This window comes from Serinus canaria, chromosome 10 (assembly GCF_022539315.1).
Source record: "Serinus canaria isolate serCan28SL12 chromosome 10, serCan2020, whole genome shotgun sequence".
NCBI classification, from domain to species: Eukaryota; Metazoa; Chordata; class Aves; order Passeriformes; family Fringillidae; genus Serinus; species Serinus canaria.
The window spans coordinates 8,690,103-8,708,750 of NC_066324.1; the positions used below are offsets into that span (position 1 = coordinate 8,690,103).

At 42.1% G+C, this 18,648-nt stretch overlaps 1 protein-coding gene across 1 annotated transcript in view; it reads left to right on the forward strand.

The window, feature by feature from the left end:
- The first annotated feature begins 5,021 nt into the window (after window positions 1-5,021).
- Window positions 5,022-18,648, forward strand: part of ABHD17C (abhydrolase domain containing 17C, depalmitoylase) — a 28,167-nt gene continuing 14,540 nt past the window's right edge. Inside the window, exon 1 of the mRNA XM_009089983.4 lies at window positions 5,022-6,273. Within this exon, the coding sequence (XP_009088231.1) occupies window positions 5,741-6,273 (533 nt within the window). The 5' untranslated portion in view covers window positions 5,022-5,740. The remainder of the gene's footprint in view (window positions 6,274-18,648) is intronic.

The window sequence follows — 18,648 nt, forward strand, 5'->3', positions numbered from 1 at the left end:
AATGCCCAGACTCAGTTCTGAATGAAGGCACCACTGACAGGTACGTGTGGAGGTCCTAAGGAGCCTTTGGAATGCACTTGTTACAGCCACTCTGAATGCATGGGTGGGAGCTGGATGGGAAGTGTGGATTGGCTGCTCTCTGAAGGTCACCACAACAGCTGGAGCCCAGCTGCGAGGGCTGGGTGAGTATTCTGGATATATCAGCAAACTAAAAATTCTCACCATGACATAGGCTGGAAAAATGGTGGACAAGGACAAACAGGCAAGAGAAATACATCACTGTGAAAGTGAAAGGGAGCTAGTTTATGTTTCACCCCAAAAATAAAGCGATTACAAGGTAGGTGGTTAAAGTGGGTTTGATGTGGTTTTGTACAATTAATATTCCTTTTTTTCCCCCAGCTCTCAGCTTCCTATTGTCTTTCTCTTTTTTTTTCCCTTTGTCTCTCATGAACTGTCTTCATATCCATGTCTTACTGTTTTTCACACTTCTTTTCCCTAAGGCTTTCACTATGCAGATTTATAACCCCTTTCATTTCCCAGGATACTGCTTACATACACAGGGTGAAAATCAGCCTTTTCCTGCCACATAATGTGGCCACCCTCCCTGCCACTCCTGAATGACTCCAGACTGCTATTCCCTTGAGGACTAAACTAGATTAGTCCTCAAGGATTTATTAAACCTTTAGTCCCGGGTTTGAATGATATATGGCCTCAGGCAGTAGGCACTAAGGTGAATGCACACTGTTTCTTTGTAAAGGCACAGTAAACCACTGCAGAGTGCACTGCCCCAGGCATTCCTAAACTATCTTGTCCTGTGTCAGCAAGATGCCTTAAAGAACTCTTTAGAGAGCTTTCATTGCTCCATTCTCCCTCTGCTCCCACCCTGTGCATTTCAATACACTATGGAAAAGATTTCATCCTTAATTGAAATTCCTTTCATCAGCCTAGATATAGCCTGAACAAAGATACTGACATGAAAAAGCAGTCAAGAACATATCTTTAAAATGTCAATTTGCCAGTGACAGGCATAAAGTGCAGTCACTGCAAATCAAGACTCTAAACCCTCATTGTATATTATCACATAGCTGCCACTTCTCCCTTCTCCCACCATCCCTCCCATAAGTTTTGATGCTTGTACATCTTTGTTTTCCTTTCCACATTCTTCTCATACTGTATTCACAGCAAATCTGAGGATAGATGTCTTGACTAAAACCCTGCAGACCTAGAAGAAAGCTATTTTAAACCCTGAAGAGTGTAATTTATCTTAGACTCATATTTCTGAAGAAATTGATCATTCAAGCTCCATAAGTTTTCTATTTTAACCTTTTTTTTATTCTTTCCGGTAAAGCAATTGATACATTTTTGTCCATATAGACCTGTAAGTTTAATGCTACATGGGTTTATGTGGCAGAAAATTGCTACAGTCTCGCTCAGGTGCAGAAAGAGAAATAAGTAATCCAAGTTCTTTCTGCTGGCACAATGAAGGGAAGGATACACCCAACAGAAAAAACATAAGTATGGGCCATCTACCAAAGGCTGTATTTACCTTGCTTATCCTGGGTGGTTAATTTAGGTGCTATATGTTCAAGTTTTGGCTATACAGAGGCCAGAGCCTGGAGAAAAGGAGGCTCAGGAGTGATCTTATTGTTCTCTACAGCTATCTGACAGGAGGTAGTAGCTGGGGTTGGCCTCTTCTTTCAACTAACAAGTGATAGGATGAGGAAATGGCCTCAAGTTGCACCAGGAGAGGTTTAGATTGTATATTAGAAAAAATTTCTTCTCTTGGGTTGGGTTGTCAACTGGAACAGACTGCCCAGGGAAGTGGTTCAGTCACCATCCTTGCAGGTATTTAGTAGATGTGTAGACATGTTTTAGGGACGGACTTGGCAGTCCTGGGTTAATGGCTGGACTCTGTGACCTTAAAGGTCTTTTCCAGCCTAAATGAGACTCTGATTCTATAATCTTCTCACTAGCACCAGAGTGGTATGTCTCCAGTAAGTTTGTGATGCCACACTCTCTTGCCCATTCATTCTCTTCCAGACACACCACCTCCCACTACATTTGGTTCTCTTGTGTTTGGGACGGTCTTCCATTCCCAAAGCAAATGATTTTTTCTATTTTAAATACTTCCTTCAAGCACACCTTTTTCCATAAACTGCAAAGAACTTGACAGTGATGTGGCTGATGAGAACACAGCCAGGTGTGCTCATTAATAGTGCTTCATTGATTGCCCTGCACCTGAGTTTGATGGATTTCCATGTGATCTCTTGCTTTGTGTTTCAGCTGACCCAGCCACTGCTTGTCAGTTCTGCTACTGCTTTAACATATCCTACAACAGGCCTGGGATACACAGTTACTAAATTACATGAGCAGTAATTTGTCCAGGAAATAGGAAAAAATGTTTTGAGGAACTTCCTAGTCTGAGTCTGGTGTTTGTAACCAGTCCTGAAGCAGACGATAGTTGCAAGTGTGCAGGTATGAGGAGTGTTTATCCAGCTGTAACAGCCTCACAGTTGGTCAGCAGCAGCAGCAGGAAGTCAGGCATAGTTAATGTTTAGGATACATAATCTTCACGGAGCTGCTGCCAGGTGTCTTCTTTGGCTTCAGTCTCACTGTCTTCTGGCCTATTCTTTTGTCTATCCAGCGTTCAGGAAAAGGAAGTGTGGTGCGAAGCGCTCTGCCCTTGCAACAGGCATGGTGAGGCTACAGGACATGGAAGTAATCAAGACATAACCAACTACAGTGTGTTCTGTTTATTGTGTTTGCCTTTTTAGTAGCTATTTGAAGACCTTCCCTGCTCACCTGAGGCATCTTTCTTGGTCCATCAAAAATTACTTAAAGGCTGATAGTAAATGTGGTTTACATAGCCCTATTAGCTCAAGGAGCAAATTCATAACACTTCCCCTTTGATTCAAAGAGCACACTTTAATTCTTTCATTTCACTACTGCAAGCAAGACCTAAGGAAGGGCTAGGGTGCTACATGTAAAATATTGTCCTTTTAAATGCCTAGTCTTTGGAGTAGCAATCTACTTACAATATAACAGCTTCTGCTGCCTGGCTCTGGGTGAGTCATACAGCCTTTGAAAGGTTTCTGAGGAACGTTAGTTTCAGTTGGTGCTGATGCCCAGATTCCAGCTCTTATCTTAGTTTCAGTGTGTGTGCAGGGACAGGGGTAGCAGCAGCACTAGACAGGCTCTTCACAGCTCTCCTCTGCCAAATCACTTCTCAGGGTATATTCAGGCTTTTCTCAGGGTTGTATCAGTCTTCCCACAGATTATCAATAGTGTCTCTTGCAACAGCTGAGGTGGAGCTTGAGGGTGTTTGTCATCCTCAAGGAATTTCACAGGGTCCCTCATTTATCTATTCTGTGTTTTCCTATCACAGTTTGTAGAGTAGGAGTCCCTTTCATAATTTCCTGACCCATACAGGGTGCCTTGGCTGTCTCTGCCACCCAAAGGAGCCCAGCATCAAGCAGGTGGGACACGTTTCATTACCCTGCCTGATCTCTAGATCCTGTCACCCTCCCAGTGGAACATGCCTGGGACACATGTAATTAACTGGGTATTCTCTGTCCTCTGGAGGAACATCCTCTCCATGCCAGAGGCCACAAGTTCAAGCTGGATGGAGATAACATATTTCTCTCTTTTATTTTCTTGCTTAACAGTCAGCATAGATACAATTATTGCTGGCTGATTTTAGCATTTCTAAAATTCCCATTGTTAGCAAAACTAAAGACTGCTGTGGATGGGGGCTGAGCTAATTTTTGACATTCCAGCTCCAAAGACAAAGGAGTATCACACATGACCAACTTTTTGTACGCAGGTTTTGAACTGAGTTTTCTTAAGAGTTGGCAACCGTTACCCGATGAAAATGAAGGCAAGGGCATCTCAGGTTTGTAACTTATTAAATGACCCCCAGTTCCTGAATTTTTGAAAGTTTGTTCCTCATAGGAACAAAGTTTCACTTAGGTAATGGGCAAACAGTAGGAGAGCAACACAAAGGGGTGAACACACTCACCATGCCTCAAGTCAGGACATTGGTTGGAAGTGTAAGAATTCCAGGGTAAGTGCAGTTGCACAGGCGTAATTTTCCTTATATTTTCACTTTGGCTATGTGACTTTTTTTTTCAGTAAGCATGCAATGCTGGTTAATTAGGGGCAGTAGTTATACCCTGTGTTACCAACAGAATGTTACAGATAAACATCATTTCCCCACAATCTTTGCGCTCTGCTCTCAGGGTCGGAGCATGCATTGGAGATGCGGTACCACTTATCCATGGGGTCTGCCATATGCTCTAAGCAATTTGCTAATTTATTCAATGAATTATGTGGGATACGGATCATTACCCTCATTTTCTAAGGAAATGAGGCTTCTGCAATTGCACCGTTTTAAGTTTTCCGTTGTATCTCTTGAAACTGCCGGCAAATCCAGAGACCGTCCAGAGCTTTTGAGCCTGCGAGGCACAGCTCGCTCGGCAGCCGGGGAGCGGAGCGCCGGGCACTGCGGAGGAGCGGCTCACTGGCATTGCTGCACAGCTTGGGCGACTCGAGGAGCGATGCTGAGGGCCACAGGGAGCCCCTGACACGGCCCGCCGGGCCCCGCTCCGAGGGCTGGCACTGCCCCCGGTGTGAGCGCTCGGGGTGACCCGAGCCGGGGGTACCTCACAGACCCCCCAGAGAGCTCAGGGTGACCCGAGCCGGGGGTCCCCTCACGGACCCCTCAGAAGGCGCCAAATGGCCCCTGCGCGCGCCGCCCCTCGCCCCCGGCCCGCCGCGCACGCGCGTGGGTGGGCGGCCGGCGGAGGGGTTGTGGGGGGGGTCCCTTAAAGGGCCCGGCGGTGGCTCCCGCGTCCCGGCTGGCTCTGCGGGACCCGCTCCCTCACCTCCCGCACCTCCCGGCGCTCCGCCCAAGCGGCGCCGCTGCGGGCGCGGCCCGGCACAGCCCCGCACCCGCCCCGACACCTGCGGCGGCGCCGCTCCGCGCCCGTAACCCGGAAGCGCTGCGGCGGCGCGGAGGGGGAGACGGGACATGGCCGCTGCCCGCTCCTGCTTGCGCGCCGCAGCCGGCATGGCCCTGCCCGCGGCCGCGCGCGGCTGAGCCTCGACCTTGCCTTCCCCTTCCCCTGCGACCTTCCTCATCCTTCTCCTCGTGCTCCTCTTCCTTCTCATCTTCCTCCTCCCGCGGACGCTGCCGGGGCCGGGCCGGGGGCGGTGGCGCTGCGGGGGCCCCTCGCTACCTCGCGGGGCGTCCCGGGGGCCGGGGCGGAGCGGGTGGGGCCGCGCGTGGTGCGGTGCGTGCGGGAAGGTGCTTCCCTGGATCCTGCATGTTCCCTGTGGGGGGCCGGCTCCGGGGTTTGGGCGCCGCACTGAGCCGTGGCATCGGGGAATTCATTTTGTAAATGTGTACGTGTGGCTCACGTGCGGTGAGGGGAATCTAGGGTCGGGTTTTAGAGAGTTGCATTTGCTATAGCATTAGTTGTGGCGGGGGGGTTGAGGGCTGGTTGTAGCCCATCTGTATTTCGTTGGGTTGTGTTTTTGGTTTGTATAAGCAGTTTCCAGGCTTTGAAGAGCTGCATTGCTGTTGCTGAACTGTAGTTCTTCCAAGGTTGCCATTGTTTGCGTTCTGGGAGGGCAGCTGGTGGCCTCGCAGGAAGGCGGCAGGTCGCGTCGGAGGAGGGCTCTGGGTCGGTTCCGTGTGACTTTTTTCCAGGAGAGGTTTAGCTTTTCTCCGGCGTCTCTGATGCCAGAACAAGGCCCCAGAATGAACGGTTTCTCTCTGGGCGAGCTGTGCTGGCTGTTCTGCTGCCCGCCCTGCCCCAGCCGCATCGCTGCCAAGCTGGCCTTCCTGCCCCCGGAGCCCACGTACACCGTGCTGCAGCCCGAGCAGCAGCAGGAGCCCGGGGCGGCGGCCGGGGCGGGCACCCCCACGGGATCGGGCACCTGCAGCCTGCACCTGAGCGAGCGGGCCGACTGGCAGTATTCCCAGCGGGAACTGGATGCCGTGGAAGTGTTCTTCTCCCGCACGGCCCGAGATAACCGGCTGGGCTGCATGTTCGTTCGCTGTGCCCCCACTGGCCGGTACACGCTGCTCTTCTCGCACGGTAATGCTGTGGACCTGGGCCAGATGTGCAGCTTCTACATTGGCCTTGGTTCCCGCATCAACTGCAACGTCTTCTCCTACGACTACTCTGGCTACGGAGTGAGCACCGGCAAGCCCTCTGAGAAAAACCTGTATGCAGACATTGATGCAGCCTGGCAGGCCCTCAGAACAAGGTAAATGGATACTGGGGACAAGGTATTTCTGTATCTCCCTTTAATCCTAATAAGTCTGCATGGTTAACCTTTCTGAGTGGAAGGGAAGGGTTTGTAAATGGTTTCAGCTACTTTGGTGGCCTCACTAGATGTTCTGTGAACAGCTACAGTGTGATTTACTGGATGGCTTTATTTGCTAAAATGATGGGCAAACCTTCATCCTTTGGCTTTTTCTAGATTTAGAGGATTATTCAGTTGTAATTTGTGTTAGCCATTGCTTCGCCATTGAAAATCTCCATCTTGAGTAGGACATATTGGTTGCTGTTTGAGCTTGCAGAGTGCAATAAACCTGTTGTTCGAGACTTGCCTGCCACTGTCTACACTTAGAGGTAACCCAGGTGAGCCAAAGCTCTGCCTGAATTTGGCAGTAGCCTTGTCTAGGACTTACCAGGAACTGCTGTTGTTGTGTGACATGCTTGGCATTTCGTGCAAGCTCCTGCAACGTAGATGTCTTTCTATTTTGGCCTCCAAACAGTGGCTGTCCAATGCTTATGGTAGTGGGCTGGAGGGAAAAGGTGTTGACATCTGGAAGCAGAACTGGGGTGTCTGCCAGGAGATGCCAAAGTATGTGGCATCCAAAGGTATGGAGCAACAGTGAGAAGGCTCTGGCAAGAGGCAGCATGGTGAGTGGAAACAGTGAGCCCTTGGCTTCTAGAAAATCCTGAGCAGAATTGCTGGCTCTGGCTATGACTGATGGCCGTCTCTGGGCCTCTCACTTCTGTCCACAGAAACCATGAGCTCCTTTTGCTGTTGCATAAGTGGTTCTTAAAGTATGACCTCACAGAACATGTCCTGAAAGAAAGAGCTTTAAAAAGCTTAAATTGTAGTAGGCCAAGAGAAAAGAGCGATGAACATTTTTAGTTCTTGGCTCTGGCATTCATAGACAAACTTGGCTTGCATGAAATGCGTATTTAATGTCTATCTTGGGGATATGTGCCAGCTTCAGAAATAGTGACAGGAGTTGTTACTAATTTAGATAATTGGCTTTGCAAGAATCCAGGGATTGGTTAGTTGTGGAGTCCAAATGCCTTTTGACATTGCTCTGCCTAAGTCAAGCAAAGAGCGGGGGGAGAAAGGTGTAGGGAGAAGTTACCCTTCCATTGCATGTTCTGTCTGCTTGGTGAGCAGACCAGATTCTGGGCTTGTTTTCCAGGACTTTAAAAAAGATATGTTTCTTTGAATATAAATAACATGGCCTTATGTAAAGAAGTGATTTTGATATGGTGTATGCATAATAAATTATTAATTGCCACTACAACACATATGGGTGATGTAAATAGGATTCAAGGGATGAAAAGTGCTACATCTAAACCAAGCCTAGGTAATGTTGGTCCTTCTCTCTTCCTTAATGTCTGTTTTGTCTCTTTCATTTGATGTTTAGTTGATGATACTGTTTCATTTAAACCTTCTCAAGCTCTGAAAAAGTGGTTTCATCAGCTTGGAGGAGCTTCTTCTGTCCTGACAGGCATTTAGTATATCGTTGCTTTCTACATAGGCCCAGAAACAAGAGGTTCCTTCACTTAAATCTTTTAAGAAACCTGACCCAGTAGATGATGCCACCACATGTCCAGCTTGCTCTGAGAGGATCAGGCTTCTTCAATAAATATGTGACTGGAAAGGTTTGTAGTTTTCCGTTAGTGTCCCTTCAGTGGTTTATACAAGATCTAGGCTCTGCTTTCCACCTTAAATTGAGGAGTTGAAATTTCCCAGCTCTTACTTTGCTGTGTGTGGTAATTCCACATTTTAGTGTGCCTTGAGGGTACAGTTAGAGTAGTTAGCCTTGGTTAGGTTTATAGGAGCCAAAAGCCATTGGAATTGGGTGCCCAGGGAAGCAGTGGCATCACCACCCTTGGAACAGTTAAAAGGGCGTGTGGATGTAGCAGATGGGGAACATGGTGGTGCTGAGTTAATGGTTGGACTCAATGCTCTTCGAAGCCTTTTCCAATGTTAACAATTTTGTGATTTTATGATTACAGTATTTTAGGTGCCCAGTAAAGAAGTTGGTCGCTGTAAAGTGTAAGCTTCAATTGAAAGTTAATCAATTCTATTAACAGATGACTGTGTTTGTAACAGATATGAGCTGAAACCTTTCATCAGCCTTTCTGCTGATGAATTCTCCAAGTAACAGTGTGAACTTTACAAGACTGATCATTTGCTAGTCCTCAATCCAAGTAGCTCACGATTAGTGAAATATTCTGCAGCAGAAATACAAGCATGCCTCTTGAGGTAAAATGTCATATTATAGCATTCCTGCTGCAGCAGTTTCTCAGTAGCTCCAGGAGATTGTGTATGCTTTTATTCTTAATGCAAATTCCTGGCGTTTGGCCTCCAGTCATATGGTAGTGAACTGTAATGCAAAGTTAAAAGTGAAGTCTTAAAATAGAGGTTCACTGTGCAATCAAAAGCATTTAGTCATCTGTGCTAAGTTCCGTGGGAAGCTGTTGCTCTTCTGAATCCACCAGACGTTCCACCTGGCAGCAGAAAGGAATCATTAAAATGTTGGAAGTCTGAGACTCTTCCTTTTAAATTGTGCCTCTGAAGTACCACTGATACTTAGCAATCATTAATTTACCTACATGTTTTGCAAGTTGCCTTGAGGAAGGTGGGGATTAACCCTGTGCTCGGAGAAAGCTGTCAAATTTTAGAAATGATAGTGAGCTGGCAGTGATGCCTTAAGTTTTAGCTTTCATATTTTTCACATTCTGTGCTGCTTTAGTGTGTTACTCTGAGCTTCATATTAAGTGTTAGCAAGTTCTCTTCACACGGCAGGTAGTCAAAACAATCTTTTTCCAACTTGAGACTAAGGACAACTGTTACAAACTCCAGGCTGAAAAGTATAAACAGTGGTGAATTGAAGAGAGAAAAACATTGAGGATGGAACTTCATAACCTGGGGCTATAATTGGACAATTAACTTCAATATGCAAATGGACCAAAGCTTATAAAAGTGTGAGACCTCGTGACCAGTTGTCCATTTTGTGACCATTTTGGGTTCATGTTGGGCACAGCCCTGGCCAGACTCTTGTGCTGCCCAAGGTGTATCCTTTAAGGCCTTTTAATAAATACCTACTTTATCCTTTAGCTCTGTCTAGCTTCTGTTCTAGGTCAGCCTTACAAGGCATCAGTTTGTTTTGCCATCATGGCTGCAGATCATGACTGTATTCTTTCAAGGTCCTGAAACAAGGATCTTGCTATCACATACGCGTTTAGTAATCAAACCTTGCATAACAAATGATTATAAAACTATCTGAAAACAGTGGATGAAAAAACAAAATCATCAAATTCTTTTGTTCCGTTTCAATTAATCAGCCCGTCTTTGCAAAATCAGTCTCGACTATTCTCTATTCTTTTGGTCTTTGTAAAGGAAACTTATTTTCCTTAATTTAAAGGAATGTAGTATTTCTTCTCATAAATAAACTCTATCTTAAGGATGATTTTACGAAATTTGAATTCTAACTGTCTTTCAGCCCAGTAAAGATGTTGACCTACAGTTTTGTTCCCCTAGAATGTATTTTTATAGATTTTTCTTCAGAGGCTGTAATTGTAGCATTGGTTGTTTTCATTCCACTATCAAGTATTGATCAGTGGTTAATTTGGTATTTTATATGTTTTTTTTTCCACTTGATTTACAAATTTCCATCTGGTGTCTTAATGTTTCTCAGAAAGAATTTTCTGTCTTATTGGTACAGATATTTTCTGTACATGTTTTATTTTAGGCAGGTTGGGCTGAGTTTGTTCTGTTTGTTTCAAAATCAGAACCAAATTGAAGAGAATGTGTATCAGACTGTCTTTTGTTCAAATGTGTCTCTCATCCTAATAGCTGATTGTCTTGATGCAACATCTGTGCAAAATGACTTGATTGTCCTTCTCGTCCCCCCTTTTCCTGAATCCCACATGGGAAGGTTGAACTTTCTAACACTTTTACATTAAGACAATGTACAGTACTTAAAAACAGGATGCACATGTAGGGCTTGGGTTCAGTGCTTAAGCACAAAACCATGGCTGCTTTGTCAATCACATGCTATTTATATTAAAATCAATTTGTATGTTCCCTAAACATTTGAAGAAAGTTGGTGAAGAATTTTAAAATCCCAGTCAAAAGAAAGAAGGCTCTGCTGCCCCACTCCCTCTGCTTCTGTAATAAAGTAACAAAGAGGAGAACCTGTTAGTCCATCTTTTGGATCCTGAAAGAAGGTGAAGAAAATATAATTAATAAATAGCTTAGAAAAGCTGTTCTTGCTGCATTTAACAAGATACAGTTCAATTTGTTTTTCATGGTGCACAATATAAGCTAGAATTTTTTTAGGATTTTAATAAATAATGGATGTTATTGTAATGTTAAATCCTTAATTCTCAAAAAGTTGCATTTGAATTTGTCTTTCAATCCACAGGAGAGCATTGGTTCACTTTTCGTTTTCCTTATGCTTCTTGGTCAATATGGCGTGATGAAAGGAATTGAATTGTGAAATGGTGTAGTAAAATCCACAGACCTTTGATCACTGGTTAGTGGATAGAATATTTAAGTAGTTTTTTTAAACTATTTTGCCAAAAAAAAAAATGCACACCAAACTTTTAATTATGCAGGAATTTTGTTATTTGTGGTGCTGATTATCAGGAGATTATTGCTGTTTCCTGTGTAGGAGCTGGTGGAGAAGTCTTACATTGAGTAAAATCAGGAACACACCTAATTGGATTAGGCCAGAGTGATAACTAATCTTCTGAGGTTGTGTCAGTTTAGTTTGTCTCCATTCTGATGTGATGAGGTGCTTACTGCTTTCCAGGTGAATAATAGCTTCAGGGGGTTTTTGCCTTGTCTAATCAAAATAGTCAATTTCTTCTTTAATTTTCTTTGCAACAGAATCTTGTTTCACTGGCACCATATTTTGTGCATGATCTAAGCCAAGTTCTTTAGACTGGATGCTTAAAGGTTTTGATAAAAAGTTACCAAATAAATCCTGGCATGTCAAAAGGTAGTGCTTGGCAGAGTCACAATTAATGGTCCTGGAGTAACAGGGTTTCCTTTCTTCATGGAGCATCACCTGGTAGATTGTTCAGTCATACCAGCTATTCAATAATGTTGTTACAGTGTCTCCAAAGGATTGTTAAAGCTACTGTCCTCTAAAACTTTTCCTGTCATGGTCAATTCTTCAAGAAAGGCTGCTATAACTTTGAGCAAAAATAGATGCATGCACAGTCCTCTGCTGTTGTTGTCTATGCAATGAGCAGAGATTAATTCAGATGATGAGCGTCCCTGGGACAAATCCCAACAACTGTTCAAAACAGGTGCTCTGGTGTTCAAAGTTATTCAAAATGTTTACTGAGCTTTGGTGTTGTATTACGTCTTTTAGTCACAGGAGTAAAAGTAGTTTTGTTAAATATTTTCCTGTTTCTGTCAGGACTACAAGATCAAAGCTCGTTTAAAAAGGAAAGAAAAAAAAAAGGAAACTTTTTGCTGTCAAGAATGTTTTGCAACTGGTGTTATTTGGAAAGAGAAATTGGCTGCCAAAGAGCCTTTGGCTAACATTACATGCTCTCCTGAGTGTGGATAATCCTGAAATTCAACTGTATGAACTGGAGATATTGGTACTAAGGTTGTAGGACCTGGTTCTCAGCATCATCAGAGCATTGAATATAAAAGATTCCTAGAAGAATATATTGCTAAACCCTCCATGCTGGAGTAACTGTCTGCTTTTTAGCACTAAATTACATGAAGTGCAGATGAAAGGCAGCTTTTTCTCTCTAGGTGCAGAATGTCACCTTTGGAGGCTGAGCTGGTGGTTGCTCTGCCATGGCTGTTTGACCTGTGCATGTTGATGGTAGCTCTTAGATTTGTTCAGTTTGTTCTTGACAGGGGAGTTCGAGCTGGACTCTGTGAACCTCAGAGGCTTTGCTCTGAAGACAGGGTCAGTCTCCAGTCCATGACAACCTCAAAACCAAAAAAACCCTCCAAAAATCACCCTTTACTCTATGTTACTCTGCTGCTTAGAAACATTCCAAAGTGCTGGGCTGAGTTTACACTGGTTTATTGCTTGTGAACATAAATAAAAAGAACAAAAGAAAAAAAAAGTAGCAGTGCTGTCCAGGACTGTAGGTAGCTGTGGGAATGGATAGGTGGAAACCATTTCAGGGTATGCAAGTGGTTGTCTGCTAGCAACTGACTTTGTGGGAAAAACTGACAGTCAACAAATGGCTATTTCTCTTTCCACACTGAATGAAAAAAAACAGGTCCTTTTCAGTTTTCTGGGGTTTTTTGGTCCTGTGATGTTTCTTCATGTGGAGATGGACTAGTACAAGAGCAGTGCCAAGTATTGGCTGTTTAGAGTCTCACTGCTTGGACTAAGGTCTGAATTTCCTATTTCCTTGTAACATGATGTGCCAGTATGATGATACTAATTTTTCATCCCTGCCCCAGTCCCGCTTTTAAGTTCCGCAGTTTTATTCTGTGTTGGTTTAAATGCCAACAGCCTCAAGATTATGCAGCACTAGTAAAGAAAATGAACAAATAACATGGGAGTTTTTTCCCAAAGCTGATAAAAAATTTAATGAATAACTAAGAATTCTTTCTGCTCTCCTTTACAAATGTAAATTAATTACAAGGCTGCATTGGAAGCAGTTGAAAGGAGTCATAAAACAAGGTGCAGATATGTTGTACCTAACATACTTGTGTACATGCAAGCTTGCTTTTGCCACGTAGCCCCTAACTTCAGAAATCTTTTCCTGTGGATTAGGAGATAGCTTCAGTTGCCACTGAACTTGAGAGGAATTAAAGCCACCTGTGTACGAGATGAGGAAGTGAATCTAGGAAAAAAATATTTTTACAGTTCTTGAGTGCTGATGGCTCTTCAGTGTCTGAAATGAAGTGATTAAGAATTGTTTTTTGTCTGACTCTTAAAGCTTGGGTTTGCATGGCCTAAAATACAAAACCAAACCAATAGACAGTATCTCCCTGTATCTCCTGTGCCATTTGGTGGTGGATAATTGAGATTGTTGCAGATGAGCACTGGTGAATTGAATAAGCAGTTGCAGTGACCCATTTGCTGCTGCTTCATCTTGACTGCCCTGCTTTCCAGTTTTTAGATGAATGACTTACTTTGGTCTTGCATGCTCAGCCTGACATCTGATGATGAAGTTCAGATTCATTCCTGATTAAAACTGAGTGGTTTGTTGGCAGTGGTTTTTTTCAGTGTGTCAGGTTTTGGGAGCAATGGGAAATGTGGGATTGTAAACCTAGGAAATGCTGTATGAACATAGTGGAATAAAGATGCTTTTAACAGAAGGCTAAGAATGTAGAATGGGATGGATGAATAGTGCACAGTGTCAGCTTAAGGACAGAGGAACATCTTTGCATTCTTTATTCCAATGGCTAATTTGAGAAAAATAGTTACTGTTATTTGCACATTAAGCTCTGCTGCCCACAAGCAATCACAGAAAGGTGCAGGCATAGATCAGTTGTATAATGACAGAGTTATACTGCTATTATCTGTATCCATATCTTTATATTTTTAACCACTATGTTAGCTTTAGAGAACAAAGGTTCTCCTGTTAGAATTAAACATTGTGGTTGGATTTGCTGACTATGAGACCAAATAATACAAAGGCACAGAATTGGGTTAAACAGCAGAATCTGGCTCAATGCCCACTCACCTTCCCACCCTTGGTTTCATGTCTCTTGATAAGCACATGCACATCTTTGGGAAAATCCCTATAATCATCAAATAAATCTGTATCCTCTCAACTTTCAAAAAGGGGAATTCCATGTGGGTGAACAAATGAAAATGATGTTGATGTAGAAGATGAGGTTTTAAGTAAGTATACTTGCCTCAAACTCTAAAGGGAAAAATTTAAATGAGAGGTAATCTCAAAGTATTGCCTCTGGTTTTTATTTTGTATTGCAAATCTGTTAGAGAACTACATGTGTGCTTTTCTGACAGTAATATTATTTATTGGTACAGTCTCTTGAAGTTCTTTCTAGGTGTACCTTTAAGATGAAAGTTCTATTTTCAGCTGTTGATTAGGAATTGATTTCACATTAGACAGTTTGAGCTATGTTTTTAGGAGGATTAGTTTTACTGTGCCTTATTAAAAAAGCCTGCTTGCATATAGAAATGTTACTTTAAGAACTTTGACTCATGAGAGCCTTATTTATCAGCCAAGGCATGCTGCTAACTGAGCTGCATAGCTCAGTGTCTGGCAAGTGGCCCTTCTCAAGGCATGCAGTGCCAGCAAGAAGTTCTAAGATACTCTTTTTTGTTATTATTTTTTTACAGGATACTGCCACATTTCTTAAGATCACAGTATGTTAGACCAGTTAATTTTAACTTTGTGCTATGGCATGGCCATTTCTTTCTGTGTGCAGCAGAAAGAGTAGTGGAGCAGTGGAGTAGTGGATAATGGGAGCCAAGAAATCTGAAAGGTCTGAGGCCAACTTCAACACTTTTCTCAGGAAAGCACCCTTTACTAGTATGACTTGAAATCTTTCTTTTAATAAGGTTGCTTACAATGGGTTTTGCTAGATTAGAGAATCTTTCTAACTATTCTTTCTAACTTATAGTTAGCTTTACTGTGAATGTCCTTACAGAGCTGAAAAAATGGTGTTCAACATCAGCAAAGAAGCAAAACCAGCTGTTTTTTTCCCAGTGTGCAGATAAACTGAGATTAGGTTCAGATTATTTTGACATTATTCCATGCATTTTCATAGTTCTTTATAATAAATTAAACAAGATATTTTGTCTATTACACTATATATTGCAAGCCTTAATAATATGCAACATATAAAAGCCAACAACAGTACACAGTAAACTTCTGTTGAGCACTTTATAAGCTAAGTGGTGTATAGAACCATTTATACTTAAAAGGAAAGTTTGAGAAGTTGATTTGCTGCCTTAAGCATTGGACCAGCTTGGGCTGAACTTAATCATTGTCCCAACTCTGTATAGTCTTCCCCAACATCTGATGAATTTGTTTAAGTGGAATTTTGGCTATAGGACAGCCTGGAGAAAGTGGCATCTTTCAAGAAAATGCTCTTGGTTTTGGAGCATGTTCTCCAGAGCATATTTACAAAAATCTTTTCCAACATGCTATTTGTTGTTTAGAACTTCATTTCTCATAAGGGTGTTTGTATGTTTTAAGTGTTGTTTTGTATTATTTTTGAAAGAAGTAACTGATTTCATAAAATATTTACTTTGGAGGTGTTCCCTAGCCGATTCTTACCTTGAGGCAGCTACTTAAAGAGTCAGTCAGTTTCCTCCTTCCACCAAGACTGAAATATACCTCAACTTGCATATTTAAGTTGTATTACACATTTTGTTTGTAGTATATTTTGTTGTAGCTCCCTACTGCAGAAAGCTTGTCTTTTTCTGATAAAGCATGGGCTTTAATGTGTGTTAGTGTTACAGAAAAAGTTACTGTTTCAGTCTGGGTGTGAGCATCTCCTCAAGTTTAACAAACTGTAAAAGTTGTGGGGAGAGGTGGGGTAATGTTTCAGCTGCAGTTTTGCTATATTTATGCAGAGGGGTTTATGAAGGTGTAACCTTTGCTCACACTGGTTAATAAACACACTGGCAGTTAACCGTGTGTTGCAGGCAGCACTTTCTGACACAAGAAGCAGCACCCTTCAGGAGTCACTAGAGCAGTTTAAGATATCGAGTGGGGTTTCAACCTTAAACCTGTCCAATATGCCTGAAAGGTTTTGACTTGCTCTGTCTCTGCCAGCTTCCAACCTTCTGCTTCTGTGGTAGCAAAACCGTCTGCCCTCTCCCCTGAACTCCTGCTAATTATTCATGTAATGTGATGTTCACTTCTAAAGACTGCTATGCATAGGCCCAGTACAATTAGTTCTTTATCCTCTCTTTGAAATTTGTACTAAAAATCAATCTGATAATGCAGAAATGACTATCTGTAAAGGAATATGAGGCAAAAAGTTGGCTTTTAGAAAAAGAAATTGTTCTGATTTGTAATTAATAAAAAATGAAGGTGATGGAACATACTTGAAGATAATTTGCATCTGAATTTTTGATAGATCTTGAAAGATAATATTGTCATAAATCCCAAATGTTCATAGAGTTTTGTAGAGAGTGAGTGGGTTGTAAAGTCTCCTTTATTTATTGAGTTCTTTTCTATCCTGAGATGAAGGAATCTGGTGCCAAATATCCCACCCTTCCAAATTGGATGTCCTTCTGTCAAAGCTCTTCTAAGATCTGTAGATCATTTTGTGTAGAGCATTGAACAGACACTGTTGACACAAATAGGATCTGGCACCTTCCAATTATTTCAGGAAATTACTCTTTCTATCCAAAAATCCACTCTAATATTCATAATAAAGAACATAAACCCTCTGTGTCATGAATATTTCTTACCTGGATATAGTTTTAAATCTGTTGCATTTCAGCAGCAGGAGAAATTGCACTAAAGATTATTATTTTCTTTGGTTGACGTTCACAACAATTTTCTATTATTCTTTTTAGTACATTAATTTGTGTGTTAATTTGAAATAAAGGTAGCAGTGTTAGCTTAAACTTCCTCATTTAATTACTGGAATTTTGAGGGGCAGAGGAGGATTTAGCAGGCATCATTTGTTGTCTGTTACTGTTTTTCATCTTTCCACTATTCCTGGTGTTTCTGGGCAATGTGAACTATGTTCTTTCCTCTTCTTCACTGTAGAATTGGCCAGACTTCCTCCTTAAATTTTTTTGTAAATTCTCATTTCATATTCCCATTTTGCCTCTCTTTTGGAAGCTTTATGGTATTAGGAGAAAGGGAAACACTATATCCGTTGGAATTGTAAAATGGAACTGTGCAGAGCTAAATAGGAAAAATGTGTTTTGGGGGAGTAAAGAGTAGTAGCTTGTAGCTGAAAGTGTCCATGTTGTGAAATGGTGAACTGCAGAAAACCTTCATGGCCAAATGCCAGCTTGAGTAGTAACATAGACATTAGTACACTTCTTTTCCAAGAACTGTGCTGTTATCTTTTATTTCAAAAATAGAAACTCCAGCAGTACAAGACTTCTTTATGCTGTGCTGGTTTATTGGGAGGCAGTGAAGTGCCAGTGTGGCATGGACAGGAATTGCTAACATTTTTTCCTGCATAACCAGTTGTTCTGTGGTGATCCTGCATGCAGTCGAGCAGGGAGCCTACATGCTTTACAAGGACTGCATCAGAGACAGGCAAATAGGGGTGTGAATAACTGCCAGAAGCTGCTTTTCTTCTCATTTTTATTCTTTTAAATTTCAAAGATGCAGCTGCAGATCAGTTTCTACCTTTAGCATCAGCTGAAATAATGACCTTAAGTGATTACATTAGCAGTTGTCCTTGATCCACTTCAAGGTACTTCTGATTCTTGTGGCATAGCTGGTAATTGCTTGGTATGCATCCTTTTTTGAGAGGAAAAAGTTTTTACTAGCAAGAAATCTTTCACTAAAAAAAAACTACAAAAGCAATTGGCCCTGTTAACTAGGTGTGTTGGCAGAAAATGAAGTCTCCAAGTGTGCTGTTTGATCATTCTTGAAACCTCTTGTTTCACAAAATCTGGGCAAAATGTCTTTTACTCCATAGACTCTGATGATCCCAGATAAAACAGCTAGATAAGCAGAACAAGTACATATCACCTGGTTTCAGGACTGAATTTTCTCATCTGAGTTTCAAAAGTTAGCACTTTGCTAGATGTACAGACATACTCTTCCCATTTTTTAGAATAATATTTGTTGCTTTAAGACAGGTTAAGTTTACTAATGTTTAATGATTCTACATATCATTAAATGCAGGTATATGTTTCTGTAAAAAATTACTTACTTTGTGCTGTCTTTTCAGTTTATTAGTGAGTACAAGGCAGGTTTTATAAGCACTTCAACCAAACAGAAGTACACAGAAGAAACTGACTCTGTGCTAAGTTTTATTGTACAGAATTCTAAGTAGTGTTTACTGAGAGAAGGGAAGAGGGATTTAGCCCCTGGGTTTGTGGTGATAAAGGCTGTGGCTAGGAAATTTGATTTTTAAGCTCTGAACTAGTTATCTGTGGTCTGCTGTCCTAAAACATATGGTACTGTTAATCCCAGTGATTGCTATATATTCTTTTAATCATCTTAGGTTTATATTGACTGTTACTGGGGGTTGAACATTGATTGTGCTAAAAGTTCATTAAAGGAACATGTGCAAGTTGAGGATGCTTGGGAAGAAAGGAATAGATGAGTCTGATTTAAAAGCCAAGAGTGCCAATATAAAAACAGCACAGAAAAAGCCAGAACACTGAGGTTATCTTGTATCTGAAAAGATACTGGATGAATCTTTTCAGGTAATAAATTGCTTTCATGAAATGACTGTCATCTTCCATTTGCCACTTAT